Here is a 25072-nt window from a genome sequence, read left to right as displayed (position 1 = left end):
AATTCCCACCAGGCCTCCATTCTCCCCAGCTCCTATACCCCCTTCAGTTTCCACATAGCTGCCAGAAGAATTTAAAACAAACAAACAAACAAATCACAGCAACATTATTCAGCCTTAAAAAGAAATGAAATACTGACACATGCTATAATGTGGATGAACCTTGAGAGCATTACTCTAATAAGCCAGACCCAAAAGGACAAATGCTGTATGATTCCACTTCTGTAAAGTCCCTAGAGTAGTCAAGTACATAGAAACGGAATGTAAAATGGTGGGGGCCAGAGGCTGGGGGTGGGGAATGGGGAGCTGTTGTTTAATGTGTATGGAGTTCAGTTTGAGAAGTTCTGGAGCTAGATGGGGGTGATGATTACACAGCAATGTCAATGCACCTAGTGCCGCTAAATTGCATGATTAAAATGGTAAGTTTTACGTTATATATTATTTTACCATTAAAAAATTTAAATAGGGCTTCCCTGGTGGTGCAGTGGTTGAGAATCCGCCTGCCGATGCAGGGGACACGGGTTCGTGGCCCGGTCCGGGAAGATCCCACATGCCGCGGAGCGGCTGGGCCCCTGAGCCATGGCCTCTGAGCCTGCGCGTCCGGAGCCTGTGCTCTGTAACGGGAGAGGCCACGGCAGTGAGAGGCCCGCGTACAAAAAAAAAAAAAAAAAAAAAAAAAAAAAAATTAAATAAAAACAATCACAACACTTTGTGTGGTTGCAAATGGTTTCCCCACTTCACCGCAGCTGTGTGACCCTGAGCAAAAAAACCTTTCTACACCTGACCTCATCTACACGACAAGGGTACTGTGGGGCTTGCGTTAATAAACCAGTGCTTGGCGCTAACACATGGGTTCACCTGCTGTCAGAGCCCGCACGGGCTACCTGCTGCCTCTGAACCCATCTCCTGCCACCTTAGTTGGGCCTTTGCATCTGACCCCTGGGGCCTGATGCTCGCCCCACATCTTCGCAGGGCCGGCTCCTTCTCATCCTTCAGCCCCGTGTTAGTGTCAGCCTGGAACTGCCTCGTTTATTTAGTGTGTACGCGCACTAGAACCTGAGTTCTGCGGAGGCAGAACCGGGCCTATTCCCTCTCAGGACCGACGCCAGCCTGCAGCAGGGTTCCTGACACGGAGAGTGAATGAGTGACGTGTGCTACGTCCTCGTGGACCCTGAGATTTGTCCCAAGCCGACAAGGCCAGGGCGGGGGTCGGGTGGGAGTCACGCGGGCTTCGGCACCCCTGGCTCCGCTTCTCGGGGCGGTGGTGACAGGGCCTCCCAGCTTCGGCCAGAGCCCCCACCAAGGCGCTGGGGGCGGAGCAGCGGCTGGGTTCCGCGGTGTGAGCGCGTGGAGCGGATCGCCCACCCCACTGGGCGGGCCGGACAGCGAACTCCTGTTCCCGCGAGTGGGAACCACCTGCGACCCGGAAGGGCAGCGGGTTGGACCAGTGGAATAGCGCCCGGGCCACGTGCGGCCCGCGCAGGCAGCAGCGTACCCGCGCTTCCGGTAGCCATGCACCATGGGACTTGTAGTTCGCCGGCTGCGTCGGCCTCTCCCGCAGAGATGCGACCTGGGCGTGAAGGCTGCGCTGCATGGTGGGAGCTGTAGGCGCCGCGTGGCATCCTGGGAGCCCTAAAAGGAAAAACGCTGAACTTCGGACTCGCGCCTCGCTTTACCCTGCTTCCCCCAGGGATCTTGAGGGGCACTCACCCCACTGTATACAAGAAGGCGGCCCGGAACTGCCTTTCGCCTTTGCGGTGGTGGCTGCGGGACAAGACGGGATAATGGCGTCACCTGCGTCCTCCGGGGTTAGGCACCGTCTGACATCACTAGGAGGCGCCCTCAAGGGGCGCTGCGCGCAGGTCCCGGAGGCTTCTGGGTAGCGAATTACCCCCGCCCCCGGCACCGGCGCTTTCCTTTCCGTCCCTGACACCGCAGAAGTCGCACGCGCGAGGCTTCTCCGCCGCCGCCAAGTTCGTGGGGCGGGCAGGCCGGGGCGCGGGCCGGGCTGGGAGTGCCACGGAGGGCGGGCGGGCGGGGCGGGGCGGGGCTGGGCGCTTGCCGAACCTCTGCGGGGTCCCCGGACCGAGCCACGCGCGGCCGTGCACGGGCCGGGGAGGGGGCGGGAGGCCTCCCCGTAACGCCGTCGCCCTCTCCTCGCGCCGCAGGATGCGCTACGTCGCCTCCTACCTGTTGGCCGCCCTCGGGGGCAATTCCTCCCCCAACGCCAAGGACATCAAGAAGATCCTGGACAGCGTGGGCATTGAGGCGGACGACGACCGGCTCAACAAGGTAGCCGCCTTGCTGGGGCCCGAAGCCCCCAGTCTGCTCTGTACTTCGCACAGGGGGATCCCTCCCTTACCCAACCCGACGTTTCCCTTTGGGAAAGTGTAGATTCCCGCTGATTTCTGCCAGCCCATATAGTTTTGGGGTTGCCCTGATGTACTGGTACAGCCCGAAGGAAGAAAAAGTGGGGGTGAAGCGAAATCTCACCGTGTCTCCGTAGTAACACAAGTCACGTGTAAGTGAAGGTTTCTTAGTAATTTTTTTTAATGAAATCGGTGACGTGCATCTTGATCTTATCTTTTTTTCACCCAACTTGGTGAAACTTATTTTGACGCATATTGAGTGTAAAGTGAGATATTTTGTATTCTTTCTCAGCAGTAGGTTTTGGTGTTCGTTTTTACATGCAGGGCGTCTTAGTTCACCTGTCCCGAGTCGGTCGTGATGGCTGTGCTGGGGGCAGGGGTGTGACGGTAGGCCTCTTTTAAACTAGGCCACTCCTCTCTTTTAGGTCATCAGTGAGCTGAACGGAAAGAACATCGAGGACGTCATTGCCCAGGGTGAGGTTGTGTCCAGGACTTTGGTTTTCACGGTCCATCCTAATTCCTGCCGGTCAGCCTGTGACCTGCCAGGTTTCGCTTGTGGACCAGAGCACCCTAGAAGCCTTACCCAGAGGAGTGAGCAGGGTTTCAGTGGGCTCATGCCGCGGGCGCTTCTAGACAGCCCTGGGACAGGGCTCCCATGCTCTCACTGGGCTTTTGTAAACAAGTCTCTCCACCCCTTCTTGGGGTGCTGGGGCTGACCACAAGCCCCTGCCCTGTGGTGTCAGACTGGGATAGGTGGGACTTGTCTGGAAGTTGAGCTCTTGGGAAGCTGTTTCAGTTCTTGGGTCCGTGACGGGGCAAAGCCAGCTCAGCAGACAGCTTGGTCTGTGAGCTCGCTGCTGGACACTGGGGCAGCGGACTTTACCTGCCTGATCGTAAACATGTTTGTCTAGCTTACCTCCAGGGTAGGGCGTCGTGGTCTTGTAGCCCTGCTGGAGGGATTCCTAGAAGCCAATTTCTGGGAGTGACAACAGATCCTCCTGTGTGGAAGAACAGGAACCTACGATATGGGTCCTAATACGTTGGGCTAAGTGTCTCGTTACTCTTGAGTAACGTTGAGGCTAGGATTCTGCTGTGGTCTCACCTTTCCTTTCTGGTTTCTGTAGGTGTTGGCAAGCTGGCCAGCATGCCCGCTGGCGGGGCTGTGGCCGTCTCTGCAGCCCCAGGAGCTGCAACTCCTGCTGCGGGCTCGGCCCCAGCTGCAGGTAAGTGGAGGCTCAGGCAGCTGTCTCTGCAGACACACTGAGGTCTCTGCTGGGAGTGTGGCCTGCTCCGCGGGTGTTTCTCACTATGCTCTCTTTCCCCACAGTGGAGGAGAAGAAGGAGGAGAAGAAAGAGGAGTCAGAAGAGTCAGATGACGACATGGGCTTTGGCTTGTTTGACTAGAGTCCCACTCCCTTGCAAATAAAACCCTGTTTGCGTATTTCTTGAGCTGTCTGTGAGCCCTTTGTCAGAGTGTGGTCTCTGCATCCTAGTCTTATCCCAGGACGAACCAAGGCCCTTGCTCAATGAGGTGGAGCGGGTTGCCTGAAGAGCCAGGAGTGGAGTGCCTGCACGGGGGGCACTTTCTGTGGGTCTTGAGTGTGGCCAAGCCTTGAGCCCCCTTCTTGGGCATGGTCCTGGCTCCTGTGGACTGCCAGGGCCTTCCTAGGAAATGAGGCCTTCAGTGGGACACCTATGAACCCTTGAAAAGCAGGGGTGGGTGGTCTCTGCGAGGTGGGTCAGGCCAGTTGAGGCTAGCAGCTCCCACAAGGCTGGGAGAGCTTTAAGTTATGCACAAGAGGAGATGTGGTGGTGGGTGTGTGGACCCCAGATGTCACTGTGGGGGTCAGTTCCCCAGCTCCACCTAATCCCCTGAGCAACTTGGACTTACCTTCTCTGAGCCTGTGTCTGCAGCTGTCTGGTGGGCCAGTACCTTTGCTGGGCAGATTCAGGAGTGGTCTGTGGGCAGCAATGTTGGGTCCCGTGCTTGCTGTGTCCTTCCGTGTCGGGCCTGCCTGTGCCCTTTCTGCCAGGCTCTGGCCTAGGATGTGGGGCAGAGGGGAGAGGCCCTCCCACTGTCCATCCAGGCACCATCCTGGCCCTGCAGCTACTGGCAGTCACCCACCAATGCCAGGCCACCCAGTACATGCTCAGCTTTGCTTTCTGAAGGCTGTGGTGTGGTGGGCACCTGTCGTGTGCCCACCACATGGTAGGCCTGTGTGAAGGACTTGCCTCTGTGGGCCTGTAGTTCTGGAGGAGAGTAATGAGTGCAGCACGAGACAGCAGGGCTGGGTGCGTGGGGGGCCCTCCCTCAGGAAGAGGCCTCAGGGCAGGGGCATTCATGCGTGCAGGGAGAGGACTGATGGCCTTTTTGCTACCCAGAGGAGTGGGGATTGGGACAGGGCCTCGGGGGACGGGGTGTGGGACACGGGGCTCAGGGGGGATGAGGGGTCCTAGCAGTGTAGGCTGCAAGGGGAAAGTATGAGTGGGAAGAGAGGTGGGGCTGTGGGTACCCAGAGACACAGGTGGCATGGGGCCATGGTCCAAGGTTAGGGTAGAGACGGCCCCCCAGGGGAGTGACGCAGGGTCCGGGGGCAGAGCTCACAATCCCAGCCTTGGAGGCTGAAGAGAAGGGCCCTGTGTGAGCCAGAGGACACCATGGGGGTGGGGGCATGACAGCTGCCTGGAAGTCATCAGACACCAGACCATCTCTGTGCAGACTGAGGGCGGCAGGTCCACTCCCACCCCCAGCCAGGATTCTAGGAAGGGCCACCCTGTTCCCGGCTGCAGAGCTCCTGGGGCCTGGTGGGAGGAATATGTACCCAAAACAAGTCAGCCAGGGTGTGGAAATAGGAGCAGAGGTCTCCCCGCACTGGGGTAGCGCCACCCTCCAAGCCCCACAGTCCCTTGGAGACGGGGAGGGCATGGGCTCTGGCCTCCCCTTGGAGCCGGTTGCAGGGATGGCCTGCTTAGGTTCCTGGCTCAGCTTGCACTGTCCCGGTCCTCCTTGGTGGCACCCTGGTGAACCCCTGAGCTTTGCAGGCTGGCCCTGGGGGTCTGTTCCATCCCCACTGTGTCACACCCCTTGTCGCCTGCTGCATCCAGCAGCATCCCCAAGGGCTCAGTCACCCTTACGGGGCCACATCCTCTGCACTGCGCCTCCATCCCACCCAAGCATTTGGGGTTCTAAGTCAAATTCCTTCGTCCCCCTGCCTCCCCGTTCCCAGCACCCACAGCACCCAGACCTGGGCTCCCCTCTCCTAATTCCCCCACTCAGGGCCTTCGAACGTCCTGTAGGTGGGTGGCCCTTTGCTTTCCCATGTTAATAGTGTCCACACACCTCTTCGCCCTTCTCAGTCCTCATCTGAACTTAATAGAAACCGTCTCTCCCACCCCCTCCCCCAAGTGGGGCAGGGTTTGTGTTGACTTTGCTCACTGTTCACGCAGACCCGCGCTGGTCCCCATGCCAGGCGCACATGGTGCTAAGCATGGGTGGCTTGGAGCACAGAGGCTGAGGACTGGGTGGCATGACGCCAGATGGCCCTGTCCTGGGGAGGCCCTGCTCTGGCTTCTCCACCTGGGCCTCGGGGGGCAGGTGGGGGACACGCAGCCCCAAGCTGGGTCCTGAGCCAACCTCCAGCCAGAGGAGCTAGTGTTCCTGGGGAGAAGGATGCACACTGGCTACCCACTGCCCAGCACAGACAAGCCCCTCGTTTGGGAGGTGGGGTGAGGTGCAGGGCTGGCCTCTGGGTCCAAGCCAGGCTAGGCCTGCCCTACAGTCCAGGAGAAAAATGCAGAAGAGGGGCGGGAGGGTGACATCACCAGGAGTGCTCCACCTGTTGGGGCAGTTAGTGAGGTGGGACAGGGCTTGAGTCATACCCATGTAGACCCCACAGCCTGAGGAGCTGGGGCAGGATGCAGGTCGAAACCAGGTTAGTGCCAAGGTGGAGCTAGGCGCGTGGCAGGCAGGGCTGGGTCGGGATGTCGGGTGTGGGTCTACCACGCCGGTGTTATCTCTAGAAGTTGTGTGTGATTCGCGTGCGCCCTTTCTGTTTATGGGTAAGTCTGTGGATGAGTCGGTGGGTCCTTCAGGTCCCTGGTCCTCGGCGAGCTCCTCAGGGTCCCCGGTCGGTGTTTTAGGCCGATCCCCGAGGGAGGGGGCGGACGCTTCCCAGACAGCAGGGCCCTCCCCTCGTGGGTATCCAGCTCAGACTGCCGTCGTCCCGGACCTGAGCTCGACCATCCCCACACCTCTGGGCCACTTGGTGTCCCCTCCCGCCGTCGACGATGGCGGGGTGGGGAGGTGGCGAGGCAGCGGGAGGTCGAGGATGTGGACTCTCGTCCGGGCCTGCCCAGTGTCTTTGGCGGGGCCGCAGGTGTCGCCTCTCAGGGCCCAGTGGCCTGGACAGCTGGCGGCGAGGGGGAGTGGGGGCAGGGATGGGTCTCAGAGCCTGGCCCGGGTCTCCGGGCGGGGTCTCTGGGTGGAGACGGGCTTCCGGAGAGGGGAGTGGTCTCGGGGCCGGGCTTCGGCCTGGGTGGGGCCTCGGGGCCAGGGACAAGGCTCCAGGGTCCGCCCCGAGGGCGAGGCCGTTCCCCTTGCGCCCCAATTGGGCCGCGCGTGCCAGCTCCGCCCCGCCCCCCGCTAAAATCACCGCCTCCGCCTCCTCCCCCGGCAGCTTCTCCGACTCCGCTGGCTGAGACCCCGAGCTACAGCGACTGCGGGGCCGGCCGGCCGGCTCTGGCCCCGGCTCCAGAGCAATCGGCGAGCGCGCGGCGCACAGCGAGGCCGGCCGCCCGCGGAGCCCGGGAGCCCGGCGGGCCGCCGCGATGTTCCCCAGGGAGACGACATGGAACATCTCGTTCGCAGGCTGCGGCTTCCTCGGTGTCTACCACATCGGCGTGGCCTCCTGCTTCCGCGAGCACGCGTCCTTCCTGGTGGCCAACGCCACGCACATCTACGGCGCCTCGGCCGGGGCGCTCACGGCCACGGCGCTGGTCACCGGGGCCTGCCTGGGTGAGCGGGGCCGGCGGGGGCTGGCGTGTGCTCCTCGTGAGCGCGGAGCGCCCCGCTCCGTCCAAACAGAGCAGCGGGCCGGGCCGCGGGGCCCTTGGGGTCTCTGCCCGGTATCCAGGCTCCAATCCCGGACGCCGACGAGGGGCGGGGCCTGCCTTGTTTTGCTCCGAGGGTGCCCGGGGATTGCGGTAGGGCCCTGCGCGCCTCTTGAGCGGAGGCTGCCGCCTAGGGCCCGCCCCTCAGGCGCAAAGGTTGGGGGGCTGGCAGGTGCAGCACGAGCTATTTCGTTGGAAAGAGAAAGTAGTTCGTGGGCGGGATCGCGAGAGTCGGGGGAGGGGCCTAGGCCGTCCTCCTGATCCGGGCATCCGCCCGGGTGGCAGCGGTCTCTGTCTCCTGGGGCTACGGCATTCCGGACTGCCACGGCCCCGGGGCTGGGAAAGGGTTGGCCTCTTAGGAGCGCGTCTGGGCACCGTGGCCTGGTGTCTCCCGAGGGCCCCTAGAGGAGGAACCGGCAGGTCAGGCCTGGGCCCGGCCAGCGCAAGCTCTCTGCCGCCCTCTCCTTCCTGGCGCACGGCCCACTGTGGGCCTGGGGCCCTCTGTGGACTGCGGCCAGACGTTTTTGCCCACTCCGTGGGGTGTGAGGTGCTTTAGGACTCTGCAGCCCCGGAGTCGGCTTCCTCCACCCACACACCTCCGGCGGCCAGTGCGAGTGATGTTTACAGCACACGGAGTCCTCCCGGAGTCCTGGGAATGCTGCCCGGCCCCCAGCCGACTAGGGCAGCCAAAGTAACAGAGGGGTCATTAGCTTCTGGAATGCCCTGCCTATCAGGAGCCTATCCAGCGTTCCTCTCTGCACCCTGCCGGTGACCTTTCCCCTGAGGAGGGTGGGGTGGAAGGAACACAGCTCTACATTCTTAGGACCTGGGAATTCACCACTGTGGCCCTGCCCCTCCTACTCATGGAGGATTTCAGGCAAGTGCTTCTCAGACCGCTGTGCTGGTCTCAGGTCCGTGGTACCTAGCTGAGGACATGGTTCCATGGCACCTCCCCCACCCCACTCCCAAGAAACCTCTTTCTCACGGGTGGGAGTGGTCTTGGGCAGCTGGAGCCCCCACAACTTGGCAGGTGTTGGCTCCACGCTGCCCCCCTCCTGACCTGGGGGATGGTCCTCAGCTCCTCCCCAAGGCCTTGCTGTTCCCTGACTCTTCCCTGGGCCTGCTCCCACCCTGGCTTTGTCCTAGGCCAGTGCCCACGGGCCCCCAAGAGGCATGTCAGGTGGTTGCTTGCTCTTGGCTGCAGTGGAATGCGAGTGTGCTTCCCCAGGAGTGATGCAGCCCTGCTACGTCCAACCTCAGGCCCCTGGGCCTGTGGGACCCCTGGGAGGCACTGGGGTCGGTGCATCTGGATCTGGCCAAGTGGGTGAAGGCTGAGCCTGGTCAGAGTTGAGCCTCTGCCTTCTATCCTTCCCCGGGGTGGGGGCTGGGTGCCATGTCACGCCAGGCCCAGTGACTCACAGATCAGGGCGGGCAGTTGGGAAATACTGGGCAGAGGGTAAGTTGTGGCCCCAGCTGTCTGCCCTCCCGGGAGCCCCTCTCTCCCCAGGAGCAGGTGGCAGAAGCCCCAGCTGTGGGCCAGGCTCCACGGTGGACCCTGAGACTGCCCTAGGGTAGAAAGGGGTGCCGAGAGTCTGTGCCGTGGACCCTAGGTCTGGAGCCCTGGGCAGTGTGCAAAGCCCAGGAGTGCTGGCCCCTGACCCTTGCCCCTGCTGCTGCAGGTGAGGCTGGTGCCAACGTCATTGAGGTGTCAAAGGAGGCCCGGAAGCGGTTCCTGGGCCCACTGCATCCCTCCTTCAACCTGGTGAAGATCATCCGAGGCTGCCTGCTGAAGACCCTGCCTGCTGATGGCCATGAGCGTGCCAGTGGCCGCCTGGGCATCTCCCTGACCCGCGTCTCCGATGGCGAGAACGTCATTATAACCAACTTCAACTCCAAGGACGAGCTCATCCAGGTGGGCCCTGGGGGCCACACTGGGGGTTCAGTAGGGACCCCAAGGCCCCTGCTCACTGGCCCCCTCTGTCCCTGCCCCACAGGCCAACGTCTGCAGCACTTTCATCCCTGTGTACTGTGGCCTCATTCCTCCTTCCCTCCAGGGGGTAGTGAGTATCTCCTGGGCAGCTTTCCTGGGTGACGAGTCGGCTCCTCTGTGGGCTGTGGGACAGGGAGGCGGGCAGGAAGCCATCTGTGCCTCTGCATCCCAGCCCCTCACTCCTGCCACTGCCCATTGCCTCACTTCCCCCAGAGTTACTCAAGAGCCAGGCCAGCCCTGCGCAGATGCACCTTTCCTGTGGCTGTTCCCCATCCCCCCACTGTCTAGCCATCTGCTCAGTGGCCAGTGCCCAGTGGGTGAAACGCCCAAATGAAATAGCCATCGGGGGGCAGCCCAAGTCACCCTGCAGGCCTGTCCCCGTGTGACCCTGTGTCCCTGCCACAGCGCTACGTGGATGGTGGCATCTCAGACAACCTGCCGCTCTATGAGCTCAAGAACACCATCACAGTGTCCCCGTTCTCAGGCGAGAGTGACATCTGCCCACAGGACAGCTCCACCAACATCCACGAGTTCCGATTCACCAACACTAGCATCCAGTTCAACCTGCGCAACCTCTACCGTCTCTCCAAGGCCCTGTTCCCGCCTGAGCCCCTGGTGAGACCAGACCTCCCCGCCGGGCACCAGGGACAGCTCCCTGGGGGCCTCTCCTGGCTACGGCCTGCACAACCTCTCCACTGGGGCAACCCATCCAGCCTCTGTCCAACCTGGATCTGGTCCTGAATCCAAGTTAGCTTGCAGTGGGGCGGGGTGGGGTGGTGGTTCAGGGACACTGGGGACTCTATCGGGCACGTCTGGCTCCCCTGCCCCAGCTTATTCATCCCCCTGCCTTAGGTGCTTCGAGAGATGTGCAAGCAGGGCTACAGGGATGGCCTGCGCTTCCTGCGGCGGAACGGTGTGTGGGGGCTGCCTGGGCAGCTGGGTGGGCTCTGCGTGGCCGTCCTCTGTGGGCCAGCCGGCCTCAGCCATGCTGATCGCCTATCGCGTCCTGCCCCCGCACTCCCCAGGCCTCCTGAACCAGCCCAACCCCTTGCTGGCCCTGCCTCCTGCCCACCCTCCTGCCCCCGAGGATGAAGACGGACAGGAGGCCGAGGTGGCCACGGAGAGGACTGGAGTCAAGGACCACTTGCAGCCACCTGGGGAGGATCACATCCTGGAGCACCTGCCCTCCAGGCTCAATGAGGGTATGTGGGGTTGGCGGGAGAGGGGGGACCTGGGGGGACGGGGGACAGAGGAGCAGAGGGGTCCTGGGCTCCACCTCCCTCCCCCACCGACCTCCCACCAACCTCCCTCCTGCACCCACAGCCCTGCTGGATGCCTGCATGGAACCCACGGACCTGCTGACCACGCTCTCCAACATGCTGCCCGTGCGTCTGGCCACGGCCATGATGGTGCCCTACACTCTGCCGCTGGAGAGCGCCGTGTCCTTTACCATCCGGTGCGGGGCAGGGGGAAGGGGTGCAGGGACAAACTCTGGATCATCCCCGGGTGGTGGGCACTCGAGGGAAGAAAAAGGCAGCCGGTTTAAGGGGCTGCAGAGATGCCATGTCGGGGTCCCAGAAGCCAGGCACAGACGGAGGTGGGGTGGGGTGGGCGTGAGGTTTGGGCCATAGCCCCTGAGGCCATGCCTTGTGCCCCGCCCCAGCTTGCTGGAGTGGCTGCCCGACGTTCCCGAGGACATCCGCTGGATGAAGGAGCAGACGAGCAGCATCTGCCAGTACCTGGTGATGCGCGCCAAGAGGAAGCTGGGCAGCCACCTGCCCTCCAGGTGAGCTCCTTACTGCCATGTCCACCCCGGCCTGCAGCCTCAGGAGCCCCCACGAAAGCCCTCCCTCCCTCGGTCCTTTCCCCGCCCGCAGGCTGTCGGAGCAGGTGATGCTGCGCCGCACCCGGTCGCTGCCGTCCGTGCCGCTGTCCTGTGCCGTCTACAGCGAGGCGCTGCCCAGCTGGATGCGCAACAGCCTGTCGCTGGGGGACGTGCTGGCGAAGTGGGAGGAGTGCCAGCGGCAGCTGCTGCTGGGCCTCTTCTGCACCAACGTGGCCTTCCCGCAGGACGCCCTGCGCATGCGCACCCCTGCCGGTGCGGCCCTCACGCCCCCGCAGCCCCCGCCCGGCTCGCCCTCTTGCTGAGAGCCGCTCGCTCCGGCCTTTCGGCCTTCTCCACCCCTGGTGCCGAGGGCCAGGGCCAGGCCCCCTAGCTTCCCTGCCCCGTGAGGCAGGGCCCCGGGGCCAGCTGAGCTCCCCCTCCGCGGCCTCTCTCCATTCCCCCTGCAGAGAGAGGAGATGGGGGTCCCTCATGCTGCCCCAGGGGCCTTTGCTGTCAACCAACCACTAACACGCTGCACTGATGAGGGAGGGGAGCGGAGTAGCCCTCCCCTCGCAGAGGGCCCCCTGCCTGTGCCTTAACCTCCCTATCCAGGCCCCGCCCTGGGGCTGGGGAAGGCGGGCTGGGGGCTCCCGCACCTGTGGCCCCTGCCCGGCACCCACACCCGCGAGTGCAGTATTACTCCTGAAAACTTTGCACCAGCTCCTCCCTCCACATTTTTCTCGTTTGGCTGAAGAATGTGTGTGAATTATTTATTTTTGCCAAAGCAGATGTAATAAATGCCACCGCTCAGCCTTACCTCCTTCACTTGTATGTGACGCCCCCCACCCCCGGTGCCCCCAGCTGATCCCCCCAGTGTCCAGCCTCAGGCCAGTACTTCCTGGGCTCCCGCTCTCCTCGAGCCTGGCACTCCGGCCCTGCCAGCTGGGCCTGGGGCTCCCCCCTCAAAGCACTGCGGGCTTCCTAGGCTTCAGCCCACTCCTCTGGCTGGGACCCTTGGGCACAGCTTTCCAAGGGCCAGTGGAAGTACTGGGGACCAAGATACTTGCAAGATAAAAACAGAACTGTTCAGTTTCTTACCAAAGTGGTGTCTGTACCTCTCCTCCATGGTGCCCTGGGGGCGTGGGACTGATTTCCCAAACTGAGCGCTGGGGGCCTGCTCCACTGGGGGTGTTTGGCCCAAGGCTCTGTCGGTGATGCGGATCTTGTCCTTGTCACCACGAGCCTCACTGCGAGGTGCACACACCTCGTTCCCCTGTCCTCCCCCCCCCCGCACACACTGTGTCCCCAGTCTCCTGTCAGTATACAGGAGGGATATGGAATGTTGGGCAGGCCGAGATCTGCACTAAAGGGGGCTGGATCTTGTTCTGGGGGAGACGTGGTTTCCTGAAGGCCTTCTCTGCCCTGCCTGGGCAGTCTGAGGGGATGTAACCAGCCCTCCTTGGTGCTCACAAGGGCCCGTGGGGTGACGGGCGCCTGAGCAGAGCTGGGCACTTGGCTGGAGGTCCAGAGCTCTTAGTCCTGCCAGGTTCAGCCGGCACCTGCCCTTCTGCCCTTTCCCCTCGAGGCACGGGGCGGCGGCAGTAGCCCCCAGCCAACAATAACGGTAGTGGGACTGCAGGACTGGGAGAGCCGGCTCAGCAGGTCCCCGTGCACCTGTGCCAGGGGCCACCCCCTTGGTCTCAAGGTCCTGTCCTATAGGCCCAACCTGTTCTAGTTCAGAAGGATCCCAGGCCCCTGAAGAGGCAGAGGCCTCCAGCCCCCCAGCGCTGCCTGAACAGCTCTGCGAGGCCAGCCCCTCCAGGTGGGTGCCAGGCTGGGTCCGGGAAGGAGGACCCCTGGGAAGATGATGGGATTTTCTCCCCCCCATCCCCGCAGGAAGGTCACACACAGGCCCCACCCAGAACCTTCTGGCAGCCCTCCCCCAACAGGAACCTGAGTCAGGGCTATGCCCCCAAAGGAGTGCTTGGGGCACCTGTTGAGACAAGGACCTCCTTCTGCTGCCCGCCCCCCCGCCAGCCACTCACCCTCACACGCACAGGCATCTATGCCGCTGATTTAAGTACCATTTTCTTGTACGCGTTTATTATTTAAAAATGGAAAATAAAAATTGGAGAAGTATAGGCAAGAAAGGAAAGTCACCCCACTTCTAGAGAAAACCGTTGAAAATATTTTGGTCTATTTCCTGCCTTTTTCCTGCACATACTTTGGCGCCTTAAATCGGGATCCTCAGGACTGCCCCCCAACTTTGGCCCTGTGTAGGAAGGGTCCCCAGGGTCATCCCCCCACTATTCGCTCGGACTCTGCCGGGACAGACACTCGGGGGTTGGGCCGTATGCGGGGGGGGGCGGCCTATGAGGCGAGCGCTGGGCCACCGGGGCAATGCCGAGAGGCGGGGACACGCGAGGACGCGGCGGCGGCTCCGCCCGGGCCGTCGCTGCCGGGGCCCCGGTGCCCGCAGGACAACAGCCCGGTGTGCAGCAGGTGAGGTGGCAAAGCTCGCAGGTAGCCGCCCGTCCCGTCCCCCCGTCCCCCCAAGGCGCGCCGATCCCCGCGTGTCGTGGTCAGGGACTCCGGGGCCCCTTGGGGCACGCACTGGCGGGGCCAGAGTGGCTAGGCCCCAGGGTGCTGGGGCTCAGGCAGCCCTTCCCCCCGCTCCCCGGCCCGGCCACAGCGCAGCTTCCGGCTGGGACGGCCCTCCCGGTCCCATGGAGCCCGCCCCGGGAAGGTGACGGCGTGAGGGGGAGATGTCTCCACCCCTGCGTCCCCTCCTCTCGGCCTTTGTCAGACCTGCCCTCTTTGGAGGTCGCCTCCCTCATCCCCCAGGAATGGGTGGGGAGAGAGAATCACAGTCCTGGACTGGGGGGTGAGGACCACAGGGTCCCACATGGGGGACTGTCGCCACGCTGGGGGCTAGAACTGGGAACTCTGGGGTCCGGGTGTCGTGGGAATGACAGGTGGTCTGATTAGGGGGCAGGGTGCCCCCATGGGGAGGGAGGCCAGTCTGGTGAAGAGCAGAGTGCCAGCGGGAGAGCCTGTTAAACTAGACTCTGAGCTTGTTCCTGACAAGGGCCACAGAAGGCATCGTGGCCCAGGCTGGACCCTGCACCTGCACCTCTTGGGGCCTGGTGCCGGTGGGCGGGGCTGCAGGCAGGGAGGGAGGAGCTCACGCGCTTGCCAGCTGGCTGGAAGCAGGACCCAGAGGCCCAGACTCAGAGGCTAAGGACTTAGCCGGGATTGGCTATCCCACTGGCCCAGCCCGGTCCACCCGGTCTCCAGGCCCCGACTCCAGGACCTGTTCAGCTTCTCTCCGGCTGACCATTCTCTCACCCAAGCCCCCACCTCCTCATTTTCCATCACAAGATCTATAGCTGCCCTCCCACCCCACCCCCGTCTCCTCCCCCCAGCACATCCTCTCCTGCACCGGCTGGCTCCCTGGCTCCCTGGGTGGCCCTGGGCCTGCAGGCTCCACCCATGCCACCTCGCGCCAGCCCCACCACCTGCAATTGGGCCACACCTCCCCCAGCTGCCCCTCCTCTCTGGGCCTCCACCTTCCCATGGGGGCAGGGAGGCTCCTCTGCCCCCCACTGCTCCAGCTTAGCCCTCAGCCACCCTTGCCCCTCACCCTCTCTGCCTCCGCTTCTCCTCTCCCCTCATTTCTCAGCTCTGCTCAGGCCCTGACTTCTCCTTGGCTTCACAGCGCCCAAGGCTGAGACCCCCACCATGGCCAGCCCCGGGAAGCCTGGGGCTGGGGAGGCCCAGGAGGATGAGGGGTGGGATGAGGGGCGCGCCCCAGAGCCACTGGCAGCGACACTGGAGCAGGCCCAGGAGTTGTTTCTGCTGTGCGACAAGGAGGCCAAGGGCTTCATCACCCGGCACGACCTGCAGGTGAGCCCCCAGCCCCAAGAGGCCTCCCACCCCAGGGCTGAGCCTGGCTACTCAGCCTTGCCATCCTTGCCTGGCCAGGGCCTGCAGAGCGACTTGCCCCTCACGCCTGAACAGCTGGAGGCTGTGTTCGAAAGTCTGGACCAGGCGCACACTGGCTTCCTCACCGCTCGGGAGTTCTGCCTTGGCCTGGGTGAGCCCGGCCCCTGAGCCTCAGCCCCTACCCCTGCTGCTCAGACACTCTCCGCTGGCACATGTGGGACTCTCTGGGGCCCACAGCCCACATGGGTGGCAGCCCGTGCTTCTCCCTGGCCTCCCTCCAGAGCACAGGCTAGTGTCTGTACACTCAGGTACCACGGGAAGCCCCCCAGATGCTGGGGCATATGTGGAGATGACCTGCTCCCTGAGCCAAACCCAGGTGGGGCTGGGAGCCAGGCATGCCTCATTTTGGCCTGAGCCCAGCTGTCACCTCCCTTTCCCAGGACAAGAATCGGACCAGAATGAGGAAGAAAAACAGGAAACTGGGCTCAGAGAAAGAGCAGGATGTGCGGGGGTGGGGTGGGGGGGGTGGGGTGGGGGGTAGGCTGGGCTGCGGGTGGTAACCCACAGCCCGGTGATCTCTCCCTCCCATGCCCGCAGGGAAGTTGGTGGGGGTGGAGCCTGCCCCGGGTGCTCTGCCCTCCCGGGCTCCAGAGGAAACCTTCGAGGCCGGCTGGTCGGATGTGCAAGGCACCGGGGGCTCCCTGGAGGAGGAGGACGAGGAGAGATTCTGCTCTGCACTGGTGCAGCTAGGGGTGGCCCGGGTCCTGGGCGAGTGAGTCGGTGCTGGCCCGGCTTCCACCACCCTCATCTGCTCTCTGTCTACCTGCATGCTGCCTGTCCGCGTCGCCTGCGAGTCTGTTCCCAGGCAGGGTCCCTAGGCCAGGTCTTCCCTCTCAGCTGCAACTACTGCGTGCCGGGCGTGATTTCCCACAGAATTTGCATTTCAGGAGGCAGCAGCCAGGCACAGCCCTGTGTACACAAGGACACAACCCCACGCACACACACCTCCTGGCCACACAAGCCCCGCACAGGCACAGACCCCCGCAGGGGTGAAAGCACCCAGGAGAGGGATGCCCTGCTTGTGCAAGACTACGGGGGCCTCTGGGGGCTTCTTACCCTGCAGGATGGGGTGGGGAGTCCCCGCTTCAGCTTCAACCTCTGCCCTCCCACACCCCCACCCCCACCCCCACCCCCACCCCCAGGCAGCGGGCAATTCGGACGCTCTGGACCCAGCTGCAGCGTGAGCGACCCGAACTGTTGGGATCCTTCGAGGACGTTCTGATGCGGGCGTCGGCCTGCCTGGAGGAAGCGGCCCGAGAGCGGGAGGGCCTAGAGCAGGCGCTGCGGCGGTGAGAGCTGGGGGGCCGGGGGCGGCCTGAGGGCCAGGTGGAAGGGCTCCGCGAGGTGGTAGAGGCGGGGCCGAGGGCTGTACTGCTGGCAGGTTCTAAGCAGCTGTCTCACCGCCGGTTTCCCGAAGGCGGGAGGGCGAGCACGAGAGAGAGGTGCGATGCCTGTACGAAGATACGGAGCAGCAGCTTCGCGAGCAGCGCCAGCGCCTGCGTAGTCAGGTGGGCCCGCAGCACCGCCCCGCGCCCGGCCCAACCCCGGACGCGCGGCTCTCCCCGGCCCCGCCTTCTCCGAAGTGGTCCCCCCCGCGCCCCTGCCGCTCCGCCGCCCGCCGGGGCTCAGGTGTCCCCGCCCGTCCTAGGACGTCCCCCGGGAGGAGCGGAGAGGCCGCCTAGAGCTGGAGCTGCAGAGTCGCGAGCAGGAGCTGGAACGCGCGGGGCTGCGGCAGCGGGAGGTGAGCGGCTGCTAGGCAGTCCCGGCCGGGAGGCGTGCACGGCGGTCCAGCCCAAGCCCCATCCTCACCGTCCCCCATGCACTCCCCGGCGTCCTTGAGGCCCTTGGGCCTATGTTCCCAGCCCCGGAATTGTTGGGAGTCAGGGGCAAACGCAGCATCCCGGGGACGTGGGGGGGGTTCTCTCCAGCCTCGATCCCCCCACACCCTAGTTGGAACAGCAGCTGCAGGCTCGGACCACTGAGCAGCTGGAGGCGCAGGCGCAGAACGCCCAGCTGTGGCTGGCCAACGAGGCGCTGCGGGCGCAACTGGAAGGGGCGCAAGAGCAGCTCCGCAGAATGGAGAGCGACTTTCTGGGCCGTCGGGAGCAAACCCAACGGTGCCGGGGGGCGGGGCTGGGGCGGGCCCTCAGGGGCGGACCCCGAGAAGGGTCGCGCTTGGAGCTCAGGGCTTCCATCCCACCCGTCCCAGCCCCGCCTCCAGGGTCTCCGTGGGGCAGGGTCCTCCAGGGGGTCGTGGGGCACCCCGAGGAGCCTCCCTGCACCCAAATCACCACCTCCGTCCTGCAGAGACGTGGTCGCTGTCTCGAGGAACATGCAGAAAGAGAAGCTCAGCCTCCTGCGGCAACTGGAACTGCTCAGGTGCGTCAGCGCAGCTCCTAGCTCCCAAACAGTCTCGCTCACTGCCCCATTCCACTGCGAGGAAGTCCTTCCTTGTGTCTTCCCTCCATCCCTCATGCTGCAGCCCCGGACAGACACCTCTCTTCTGGTCTGAGGGAGCGCCAGACCCCGTGCCTGCATTCCCCACCTAGGAATGCTGCCTCTTGAGACCTCTCAGAGCCCTTGGACTCCTATTCCTCAGGGAGCTGAACACGAGGCTACGAGACGAGAGGGACGTCTGTGAGGCCAAGCGGCTGGGCAGTGGCCGCAGGAAGGCTCTGACCACGGCCCCCCTGCTGGGGCCCACCTGCTGCTGCTGCTGCTGCTGCTGCTGCTGCTGTTGTAGTAGCTGGGCTCGCCCCCCCAGACGCGGCTCTGGCCACCTTCCCAGTGCCCGCTGACCAGCCCGAGTGACTCACTGGGCGTTACTTGGTTACTCGGAGAAGCTGTCCCTTGAAGGCCACTCCTCATGGCTGGGGGCTGCCCATCCAGAACGTGGATTCTACCCAGTAGGCTGCCTGGCCTGCCTGACTTGCAGACGTGAAGGAACTAATCCTGGGTGGTCAGGGTCTCGCTGTGCCTCCCTGCCGGTCCTCACCCTACCCCCATCCCATCAAAACCAGCAGAAAACCCCCTCTTCCAAATAAAGTCCACTGACTTCGACCTCCTCGGCCTCCTGTGTGTGTGGGAGCCACAACATTTGAGAGGTATAAGCATGAGATTTCCAACGCGTGTCCCCGCTCATGTCCCCAAGCCCTCACTGTTCGTCAAAGCTGTAGGAACTGAGGGCGGAGTTCCCTGCCTACCCCCAGCCTCAGTCAGCCACGCCCTCCCCATGCCAGACCTCACACAGTCCTGGGTGGGCTAGCTCAGCCCACTGGAGTCCTGAGCGGAGGCGCCGGGGGTAGGCCTGAGCTGTCCCCCGTGCCCCTCCGCCCTGCCAGCGCGAGCCTCGGGCAGGGCGCTGGGGATGAGTGCTGCCCACTGTCCAAGGAGAGCCGCTCCCAGCGACTGTGCCGCCTCAGGGCCCGCCTGGGACTCCCTTCCCCTTCTACTCCCGCTCTCGGCTCCCCAGCGAAGCGGGTCGACAGCCGCTGCCCTCTCTCCTTCACCTCCCCCCACCACTCCCAGGAGATGCCCTCCAAACTGGACTCTCTCTCACAGTGACCCCAGGCCTCCCCTCCAGGCCGTCCTCCCAACGGCGCCCAGAGAGGCTCCTGTCTGCATCTGACCGCACCACCAGAGTCTCCCCCCAGGCCCGCATCTATTCTGTCGACTCCTGCAGCCTCCCGCCCCGCCCCCAGCTCAGCTCCTCCCGAAGGCATGGGCCGGCGGGGCTGTGGGCGCCCCCGGGACCCGAGCCCGCCTGGCCCCCGCCGCCTCGGGCGGACCCCCGGGGCCCGCCCCCGCTGGTGTTCCGCCAGCTCGCGCCGAGCGCTGTTTGGACCTGCCCCGCGTCGCGGCCGTGGGCGGGGCCTCCGGGCCCGGGGCGGGGACCCGAGCGGCCCGGCGCGTCTCGCTCGCAAGCCCCCGGTCGGCCGAGCATTCTCCGCGCTCCGAGCCGCCGCCGCCTGCGCCCCCGCCGGCCCGACTCGGACGCGTGGCCGGTGAGTGCACCGCCCGGCCCGCCCGGCCGGGAGAAGCCGCGCGCCTGGCGGCCCTGCAGGCCGCTTCCGGAGGGAGACGGGCGCCCGGAGGCCGGGCGGGCAGAGGGTCCGCCGGGCGAGGGCGCGGCGCCTCCCGGGTCTCCGGACGGGCCTGGCGGCCCCTTCCGGCTAGGGGCTCCTCGCGAGTACCCCTCTCACTGTGCGCAGACACCGGTGCCCTCCTCTCCCCCCGGTGCGAGTGGGCGGGCCGTTCGCCTCGCCCGGGCGTGGGGGGCGGCGGCGGCGGTGACTTCATTGCGAATTCCTCACCCGGCCTGGCTGGAGCCGAGTTGGAGTCCCCCACCGTGCGGTGCGGGGCGCCGAAGGGCCGATTGGGCTGCGGGGTACGTGGGTGGGGCGGCTCTGTCCCGGGCCGCGGGAGCTATTTCTGGCCGGCCGTTTCCCTTGGGGATCATCTCCGCCAGGCACTCCCGGAAAGAGGGGCCCCTCCTCAGCCGGTCGGGCCGGATCTGTGTCTGGAAGCAGCCTCCCCGGGAGGCCTGGGACCCCAGGGCAGGCCGAGGTCTGCCGGCACGTGGGGCTTCCACACCCCGGCAGTGCTAGCGGTCTGCGCCTCTTTTTCTTTCCAGGCTGCAGCTACTGCTGCTTGGTGGGGGAAGGGGCAGTGACAGGTCTGGTGCCAAGGCTCAGAGTGGGGGCCTGGAGAAGGCGTGCGGTCCCTCCCAGGATCGGACTGTCCAGAAATGTCCTCTGCCCTGCCCCGCCCTGGCCCAGACCAAAATACCGGGCTTGGCCTCTTCCCTCTCAGCCACAGGCAGGGGGTGGACACTGCCTGCTCTGGAAGGCCAGCTCGGGTCCAGTGCCTGGGTCGGCCAGAAAGAGGGGTGGCGGGATCCTGACCATCCAGGTTGAGCCAGACCTGTGACCTGTCTGTCCCTGCCCTTCTAGCGGAGGCTCCTTGGGCAGGAACTTCCGTCTGGCCGGCCTTACAGACAGACATCCCCACCAGCCAGGTGAGTGCTGGGCGGGGTGGATAGAAATTCGGCTCTGGGCGGCATTGTGTGTGTCTGGAAACGTGGCCCCGGGCGCTCAGCTGCCATCTGTGTCCCACAGCCACTCCCCCCCCCCAAGTGCGGACACCCCAGAACAGAGCGGGTGGGGTGGCCCTGGGGTGCCTCTGGGGAGGAGCACAGCCGGTAGCCCCACTTCTCCCTGGAGTCAGTGTGGCTGCCTCCATTCCAGTAATGAGGAAGAACCCCCAGGTCTGGGCGGGTGTGTGTCTGCCAGCTCCACTTGCCCCCGCTGGGAGGAAGGAAGGCCTGTCCTTTCACCGAGCCCCGAGAGGCTTTCCTAAGGCCCTGGGACTAGGCTAGCAAGGGGCAGGTCGGTCTGTCTTTGATCAGCCTCCTCCCCCCCAGCAGCCGGTGGGTTCCTGCCAACCTGTGACGTGGGGCCCAGGGAATGCTTGGGGCGGGTGGGGAGCCTGCATGAGGTCACCCCGAGGTGCCTGCTGGGGCTTCCTACCCTGGCTGCCAGAGGGGTGAGTCAGCCCATGATGGTTGGGGGTCCTCCAGGCCCCCCCTCACCGTGCCCTGGGCTCTGGTCAGGGAAGCCTGGCCCCCCCAGCCTTCAGCTAGGCTGTGGGCACCCCATCTGCCCTCGCTGCAGTGGGGGTGGAGGCTCCTGAGCGGCCTTCACAGGAAGTGTCCTGGTTGCCATGGACATTTTCCCAGAACCTTCACCCGGGCAGGCAGTTGGCTTGGCCCCAACCTGGGGCTGGTCTGGACATCTGTGTCCCCTCCTTCTGTCCCCACTGGTGTCTGGCCGTCCTCCCAGGCAGGCCCTCCTCTGCCTCCCTGCCGCAGGATGGGTGAGTTCGGCGAGAAGACCACAACATGTGGTACCATCTGCCTCAAGTACCTGCTCTTCACCTTCAACTGCTGCTTCTGGGTGAGGCACCCCCTTCCCCAGCCTCGAAAGGAGCCTGGCCTGGGGCTCAGACCTGGGGCCAGGTGTGGTGACCGGTGTGCACTGCCCACAGCTGGCTGGTCTGGCCGTCATGGCCGTGGGCATCTGGACACTGGCCCTCAAGAGTGACTACATCAGCCTGCTGGCCTCGGGCACCTACCTGGCCACAGCCTACATCCTGGTGGTGGCGGGCGTTGTCGTCATGGTGACTGGGGTTCTGGGCTGCTGCGCCACCTTCAAGGAGCGGAGGGACCTGCTGCGTCTGGTCAGCAGGGTGTGGCTGGCACTGGGGGTGGGGGTGGGGCTGCGGGTACCTGCCAGGGCTCCCTGCCAGGCTGCGGGGGGCTGGCTCTGGGTCCCTGAGGGAGTTAGAAGGGACTGATGGGGGTTGAGTGTGACACCGCAGGATAGACTTTGCTGTGCTCACCTGGGGGGCGTCCCTTCCCACCTGCCCACTCCTGTGAGTCCCCCCATCCCAGCTGGGCCAGCAGAGGGAAGACACCTGAGAGAGCATCGGGGGTCCTGGCGGTCCCCCAGCCCCCACCTGCTGCCTGGAGCCCTCACCGTGTGGCCGCTTGGGAGCTGAGGGCAGTGGCTCTGCTCTGCCGTGCCCAGGCCCGGGGAGTCCTCACAGACTGGGGGTGTCCGTGTCCCAGCCCATCTCACTGGGTCCCTGCACCCCCTCAGTACTTCATCCTGCTCCTCCTCATCTTTCTGCTGGAGATCATTGCGGGAGTCCTGGCCTACGTCTACTATCAGCAGGTGAGGGGCTCAGACGGGCTGTGTGGCGACGTGGACGCGCACGTGCAGCGAGATGGATATGCACACGCAGGCGACGTGTACATACACACGGGGACACAGACACCCACACACGGGGACACACACATACACAGGCAGGGCGCGCACATGCACACAGGACCCCCACAGGGTCCAGGGCTGAGTATTGTGTCATCAGGCCCTGGAGGTGGGGACTGGGTCCTAGGGGGAGGGTGGATCACGGAGATGGACAGCCTGCCCGCAGCACCCAAGCTGCCTGTTTGGGGGCCCTGGCGGGGGAGGCAGGTGTCCACGGGATCTGGAGCACCCTCCCTGCCCACGACCCTCCCCACGGCCACCTAAGCCATGCATCTGACCCCAGCCCTGACCCTGCGCCCCTCTCCCGTCTGTGCCCACTCCCGTTCTGCCCCACCTTGGAGAGTCATAGACTTTGTGGCTGAAGCTGTCACCCCCTCACCCCAGCTGAACGCAGAGCTCAAGGAGAACCTGAAGGACACCATGACCAAGCGGTACCATCAGCTGGGCCATGAGGGTGTGACCAGCGCTGTGGACAAGCTGCAGCAGGAGGTGGGTGGGTGGTGCAGGGAGGCACCTCCCCAGACCTGTGCGGGAGCCCCAGCCGCAGGGGTGGGTGGTCAGGGCTCAGCCTGGGCCGTGTTCTTGCTGCAGTTCCACTGCTGTGGCAGCAACAACTCGCAGGACTGGCGGGACAGCGAGTGGATCCGCTCGGGCGAGGCAGGCGGCCGCGTGGTCCCTGACAGCTGCTGCAAGACAGTGGTGGCCGGCTGCGGGCAGCGCGACCACGCCTCCAACATCTACAAGGTGGAGGTAGGCTGGCGGGGGCCTGCTGAGACGCCCAGGGCCCTGGTGCCCGGGACGCTGGGGGCTGGTGTGGCCCGACACCAGAGGGGGCCGGACGACTTGCTGCCTTCAGCGCCCACCCCCTGCCCCGCTCCCACAGGGCGGCTGCATCACTAAGCTGGAGACCTTCATCCAGGAGCACCTGAGGATCATCGGGGCCGTGGGCCTCGGTATCGCCTGCGTGCAGGTGCGGGCGCGGCAGGGCGGGCTGGCGGGTGCTGGGACGCAAGGTGCTGGCGGCTACGTCCGCTCACACTGGCCCCGTGCTCAGGTGTTTGGCATGATCTTCACGTGCTGCCTGTACAAGAGCCTGAAGCTGGAGCACTACTGACCCTGCCCGTGGGCCGGCCCTCCGTGTGTGCTGCAGCTTCTTGCCATGCGTTGACTACTGACAGCCAGGGAGCTGTGGTCCAGGACGTGGCTCCGCCCCTTGCCTGCCAGGGTCTCCCCCTGGTGTTCTCATGCCTGGGCCCAGCGCCCCCCCCCCCCCCCGTGCCATCACCGTGACCTCTGGGGACCCCCAAACCCCGGAGGCAGCTTCAAGTGCCTTTAGCTGCACACCAAAGTCCCAAGGCCTGGGGTCGGCCCCGCCTGTCTGCCTGTCTGCCTGTCTGCTGGGCTGGGTGGATGGGGGCCAGGGTCGTGGCCTCGGGTTGCTCCCTGAGGCCTGGGTTCAGTCAGAGGGGCCGAGCTGGGCAGAAATGGGCTGGCCCAGTGGGGAGCCGGGCGCCAGCAGGTGAGGAGCCCCGTGTACCTGCCCTCAGGCCCCTCAGGTACTGGGGGCTTCTCCTTAGCAAGCCACCTCCAGCCCCTGGGGAGAACCGAGCAAGAGTCCTCCGGGGCCAAGCCTTTGCTGCTCCCCTGCCGTGTTCCCGCTGCTCTCACCACCATCTAAAGGTCTTGTGTCACTAGCTAGCTCACTGTCGTCACCTATTCCCTGGAGGCAGGCGTCCTGCGGGTTTTATTCACTGCTGCCTGAGGGTGCCTAGGACTGCTCCTGCTGTGTGGGAGGTGCTCAATAAATGTCTGTGGAATGGATGGCTGAACTTACTACGCTGGTGACACAGACAGTTCTGGCCCCCGGGGCCGTCACATCCAGCAGAGTGGACAGACCCCCCGAACGCAGGGCCACAACAGAGGAGGACGGGGCCAGCTGTGGGCCAAGGGGACTCAAGGGAGAGGTGGCTGGGGACAGGCCTTGATGCAGCACCTCAGCCGTTCTCTGATGCAAAGCTGGTGGTGTGGCCAGAGCCCCAGAGGAAGTGCGGCTAGACCTCAGGCAGTAGCCGGGACTGCTTGTGGTTTCCAGGGGCCCTTCTGGCCACGGCGCAGGAATCAGGAATGGGAGAAGGTGCTTGGGCTGGTGTCTCGGGAGCGAGTCTGGCGTGTGTCTGGTAGGACGTGTGCTGGCAGAGTGGGAGCCGGGGCTGGAAGGGGCAGCCAGGGCAGGGCCATCGTGCCCTGTCGCCCAGGGGCCGCCCAGCTCCTCACACTGCCGCGCAGACCCCATCTCCCTCCTGTGGTCCCCTCACCCGTATTCAGGGGGCCCCACTTCAGGCGTCTGAGCAGCTGGGCCAGCCCTGAGGAAGGTGCCCGGGGCAGGGTGCCTCCCTAACTGCATGGCCCTGCCCGCTGCAGGGCACCAGGGCCTGCCTGACCCCCGCCGAGGCGGCAGCTTCCCGTTCTGAGCCTCAGCCTGAGCCGCAACAGGACAGAGGCCCCGGAGAGACAGATCTCCCTGTCTCTCCCGCTGGTTCACAGGGTGGTACGTCAGTGCCTGAGGCACCGAGAGCCCGTCCAGCCCAGACAGCCAGCAGGGCCCCTCCCACCCACTGTGGGGATCTCAGGGCTGTCTGTGGAGGGGAGCGCGCTGCAGGCCTTGGGTGCAGCCTGGAAGCTACTGGCAGCAGTACCCTCAAGAGGGGCGTCTGTAACCACAGCGGGCACTCTACTCAGGACTCAGAAAAACCTCGAGGTTCTTTAGACACCGGGGAGGAGGGGACGAGGGCCTCTGTCCTCAGCCCAAAGGGCGCCCGGAACACCGCTGTGGCGATGCCAGCGCCCCCGTGCCCCCAACCCAAGCACTCGACATCTGTGCCTTGTGCGGAGCTGAGTGCAAGCCCTGGAGGAAAGAAGCCCCAGGCTGAGTGCTTCCGTGGGGATGGCC

General features: G+C 64.7%; 4 protein-coding genes, 1 long non-coding RNA gene and 1 other non-coding gene across 19 annotated transcripts; 5 read left to right on the top strand and 1 right to left on the bottom strand.

The window, feature by feature from the left end:
* Positions 1 to 122: 122 nt before the first annotated feature.
* On the bottom strand, positions 123 to 1825 carry LOC136794482 (uncharacterized). Its single transcript, XR_010841324.1, has 2 exons — positions 1708 to 1825; positions 123 to 1629 (listed from the first exon to the last, which is right to left on the bottom strand). It is a non-coding gene; the product is annotated as an uncharacterized lncRNA (long non-coding RNA).
* RPLP2 (ribosomal protein lateral stalk subunit P2) lies at positions 1548 to 3807 on the top strand. Its single transcript, XM_059068602.2, has 5 exons — positions 1548 to 1970; positions 2166 to 2289; positions 2792 to 2840; positions 3491 to 3589; positions 3694 to 3807. The coding sequence occupies exons 2-5, from the start codon at positions 2167 to 2169 to the stop codon at positions 3768 to 3770; spliced, it is 348 nt and encodes a 115-aa protein (XP_058924585.1). The 5' UTR covers positions 1548 to 1970; position 2166; the 3' UTR covers positions 3771 to 3807.
* Positions 2871 to 3005, top strand: LOC131760677 (small nucleolar RNA SNORA52). The gene has a single exon (XR_009336782.1). It is a non-coding gene; the product is annotated as a small nucleolar RNA SNORA52 (small nucleolar RNA).
* Positions 3808 to 6995: 3188 nt separating the features above from the next.
* PNPLA2 (patatin like phospholipase domain containing 2) lies at positions 6996 to 12106 on the top strand. 2 transcript variants are annotated; one of them, XM_059068601.2, is made up of 9 exons: positions 6996 to 7380; positions 9155 to 9387; positions 9470 to 9535; positions 9871 to 10080; positions 10318 to 10378; positions 10491 to 10667; positions 10789 to 10921; positions 11129 to 11251; positions 11343 to 12106. In XM_059068601.2, the coding sequence occupies exons 1-9, from the start codon at positions 7194 to 7196 to the stop codon at positions 11611 to 11613; spliced, it is 1461 nt and encodes a 486-aa protein (XP_058924584.1). In that variant the 5' UTR covers positions 6996 to 7193; the 3' UTR covers positions 11614 to 12106. The 2 variants fall into 2 exon arrangements, with proteins under 2 accessions (XP_058924584.1, XP_066894015.1); XM_067037914.1 differs by lacking the exon at positions 9470 to 9535 and having other exon boundaries at positions 7020 to 7380.
* Positions 12107 to 13702: 1596 nt separating this feature from the next.
* On the top strand, positions 13703 to 18355 carry CRACR2B (calcium release activated channel regulator 2B). 3 transcript variants are annotated; one of them, XM_067037915.1, is made up of 10 exons: positions 13703 to 13792; positions 15009 to 15196; positions 15275 to 15386; positions 15833 to 16007; positions 16438 to 16584; positions 16713 to 16803; positions 16944 to 17036; positions 17246 to 17412; positions 17603 to 17674; positions 17895 to 18355. In XM_067037915.1, exons 2-10 carry the CDS (start codon positions 15032 to 15034, stop codon positions 18091 to 18093), a joined length of 1221 nt encoding a protein of 406 aa, XP_066894016.1. In that variant the 5' UTR covers positions 13703 to 13792; positions 15009 to 15031; the 3' UTR covers positions 18094 to 18355. The 3 variants fall into 3 exon arrangements, with proteins under 3 accessions (XP_066894016.1, XP_066894017.1, XP_066894018.1); XM_067037916.1 differs by lacking the exon at positions 13703 to 13792 and having other exon boundaries at positions 14519 to 15196; positions 17778 to 18355; XM_067037917.1 differs by lacking the exons at positions 13703 to 13792; positions 17246 to 17412 and having other exon boundaries at positions 14519 to 15196; positions 17895 to 18026.
* An 808-nt stretch (positions 18356 to 19163) lies between these two features.
* CD151 (CD151 molecule (Raph blood group)) lies at positions 19164 to 23943 on the top strand. Of its 11 annotated transcripts, none has more exons than XM_059069080.2 (9): positions 19164 to 19299; positions 20248 to 20312; positions 21140 to 21249; positions 21341 to 21532; positions 21955 to 22029; positions 22507 to 22611; positions 22714 to 22872; positions 23006 to 23092; positions 23177 to 23943. In XM_059069080.2, exons 3-9 carry the CDS (start codon positions 21166 to 21168, stop codon positions 23234 to 23236), a joined length of 762 nt encoding a protein of 253 aa, XP_058925063.1. In that variant the 5' UTR covers positions 19164 to 19299; positions 20248 to 20312; positions 21140 to 21165; the 3' UTR covers positions 23237 to 23943. The 11 variants fall into 11 exon arrangements, with proteins under 11 accessions (XP_058925063.1, XP_058925062.1, XP_058925061.1 ...); XM_059069079.2 differs by having other exon boundaries at positions 21136 to 21249; XM_059069078.2 differs by having other exon boundaries at positions 19166 to 19299; positions 21165 to 21249.
* The last annotated feature ends 1129 nt before the right edge of the window (positions 23944 to 25072 follow it).

The sequence above is a fragment of the Kogia breviceps genome, chromosome 7 (assembly GCF_026419965.1).
Source record: "Kogia breviceps isolate mKogBre1 chromosome 7, mKogBre1 haplotype 1, whole genome shotgun sequence".
Classification (NCBI taxonomy): Eukaryota; Metazoa; Chordata; class Mammalia; order Artiodactyla; family Physeteridae; genus Kogia; species Kogia breviceps.
The sequence above is the reverse complement of the archived record's forward strand: the minus strand, read 5'-3'. Positions and strand labels throughout refer to the sequence as shown.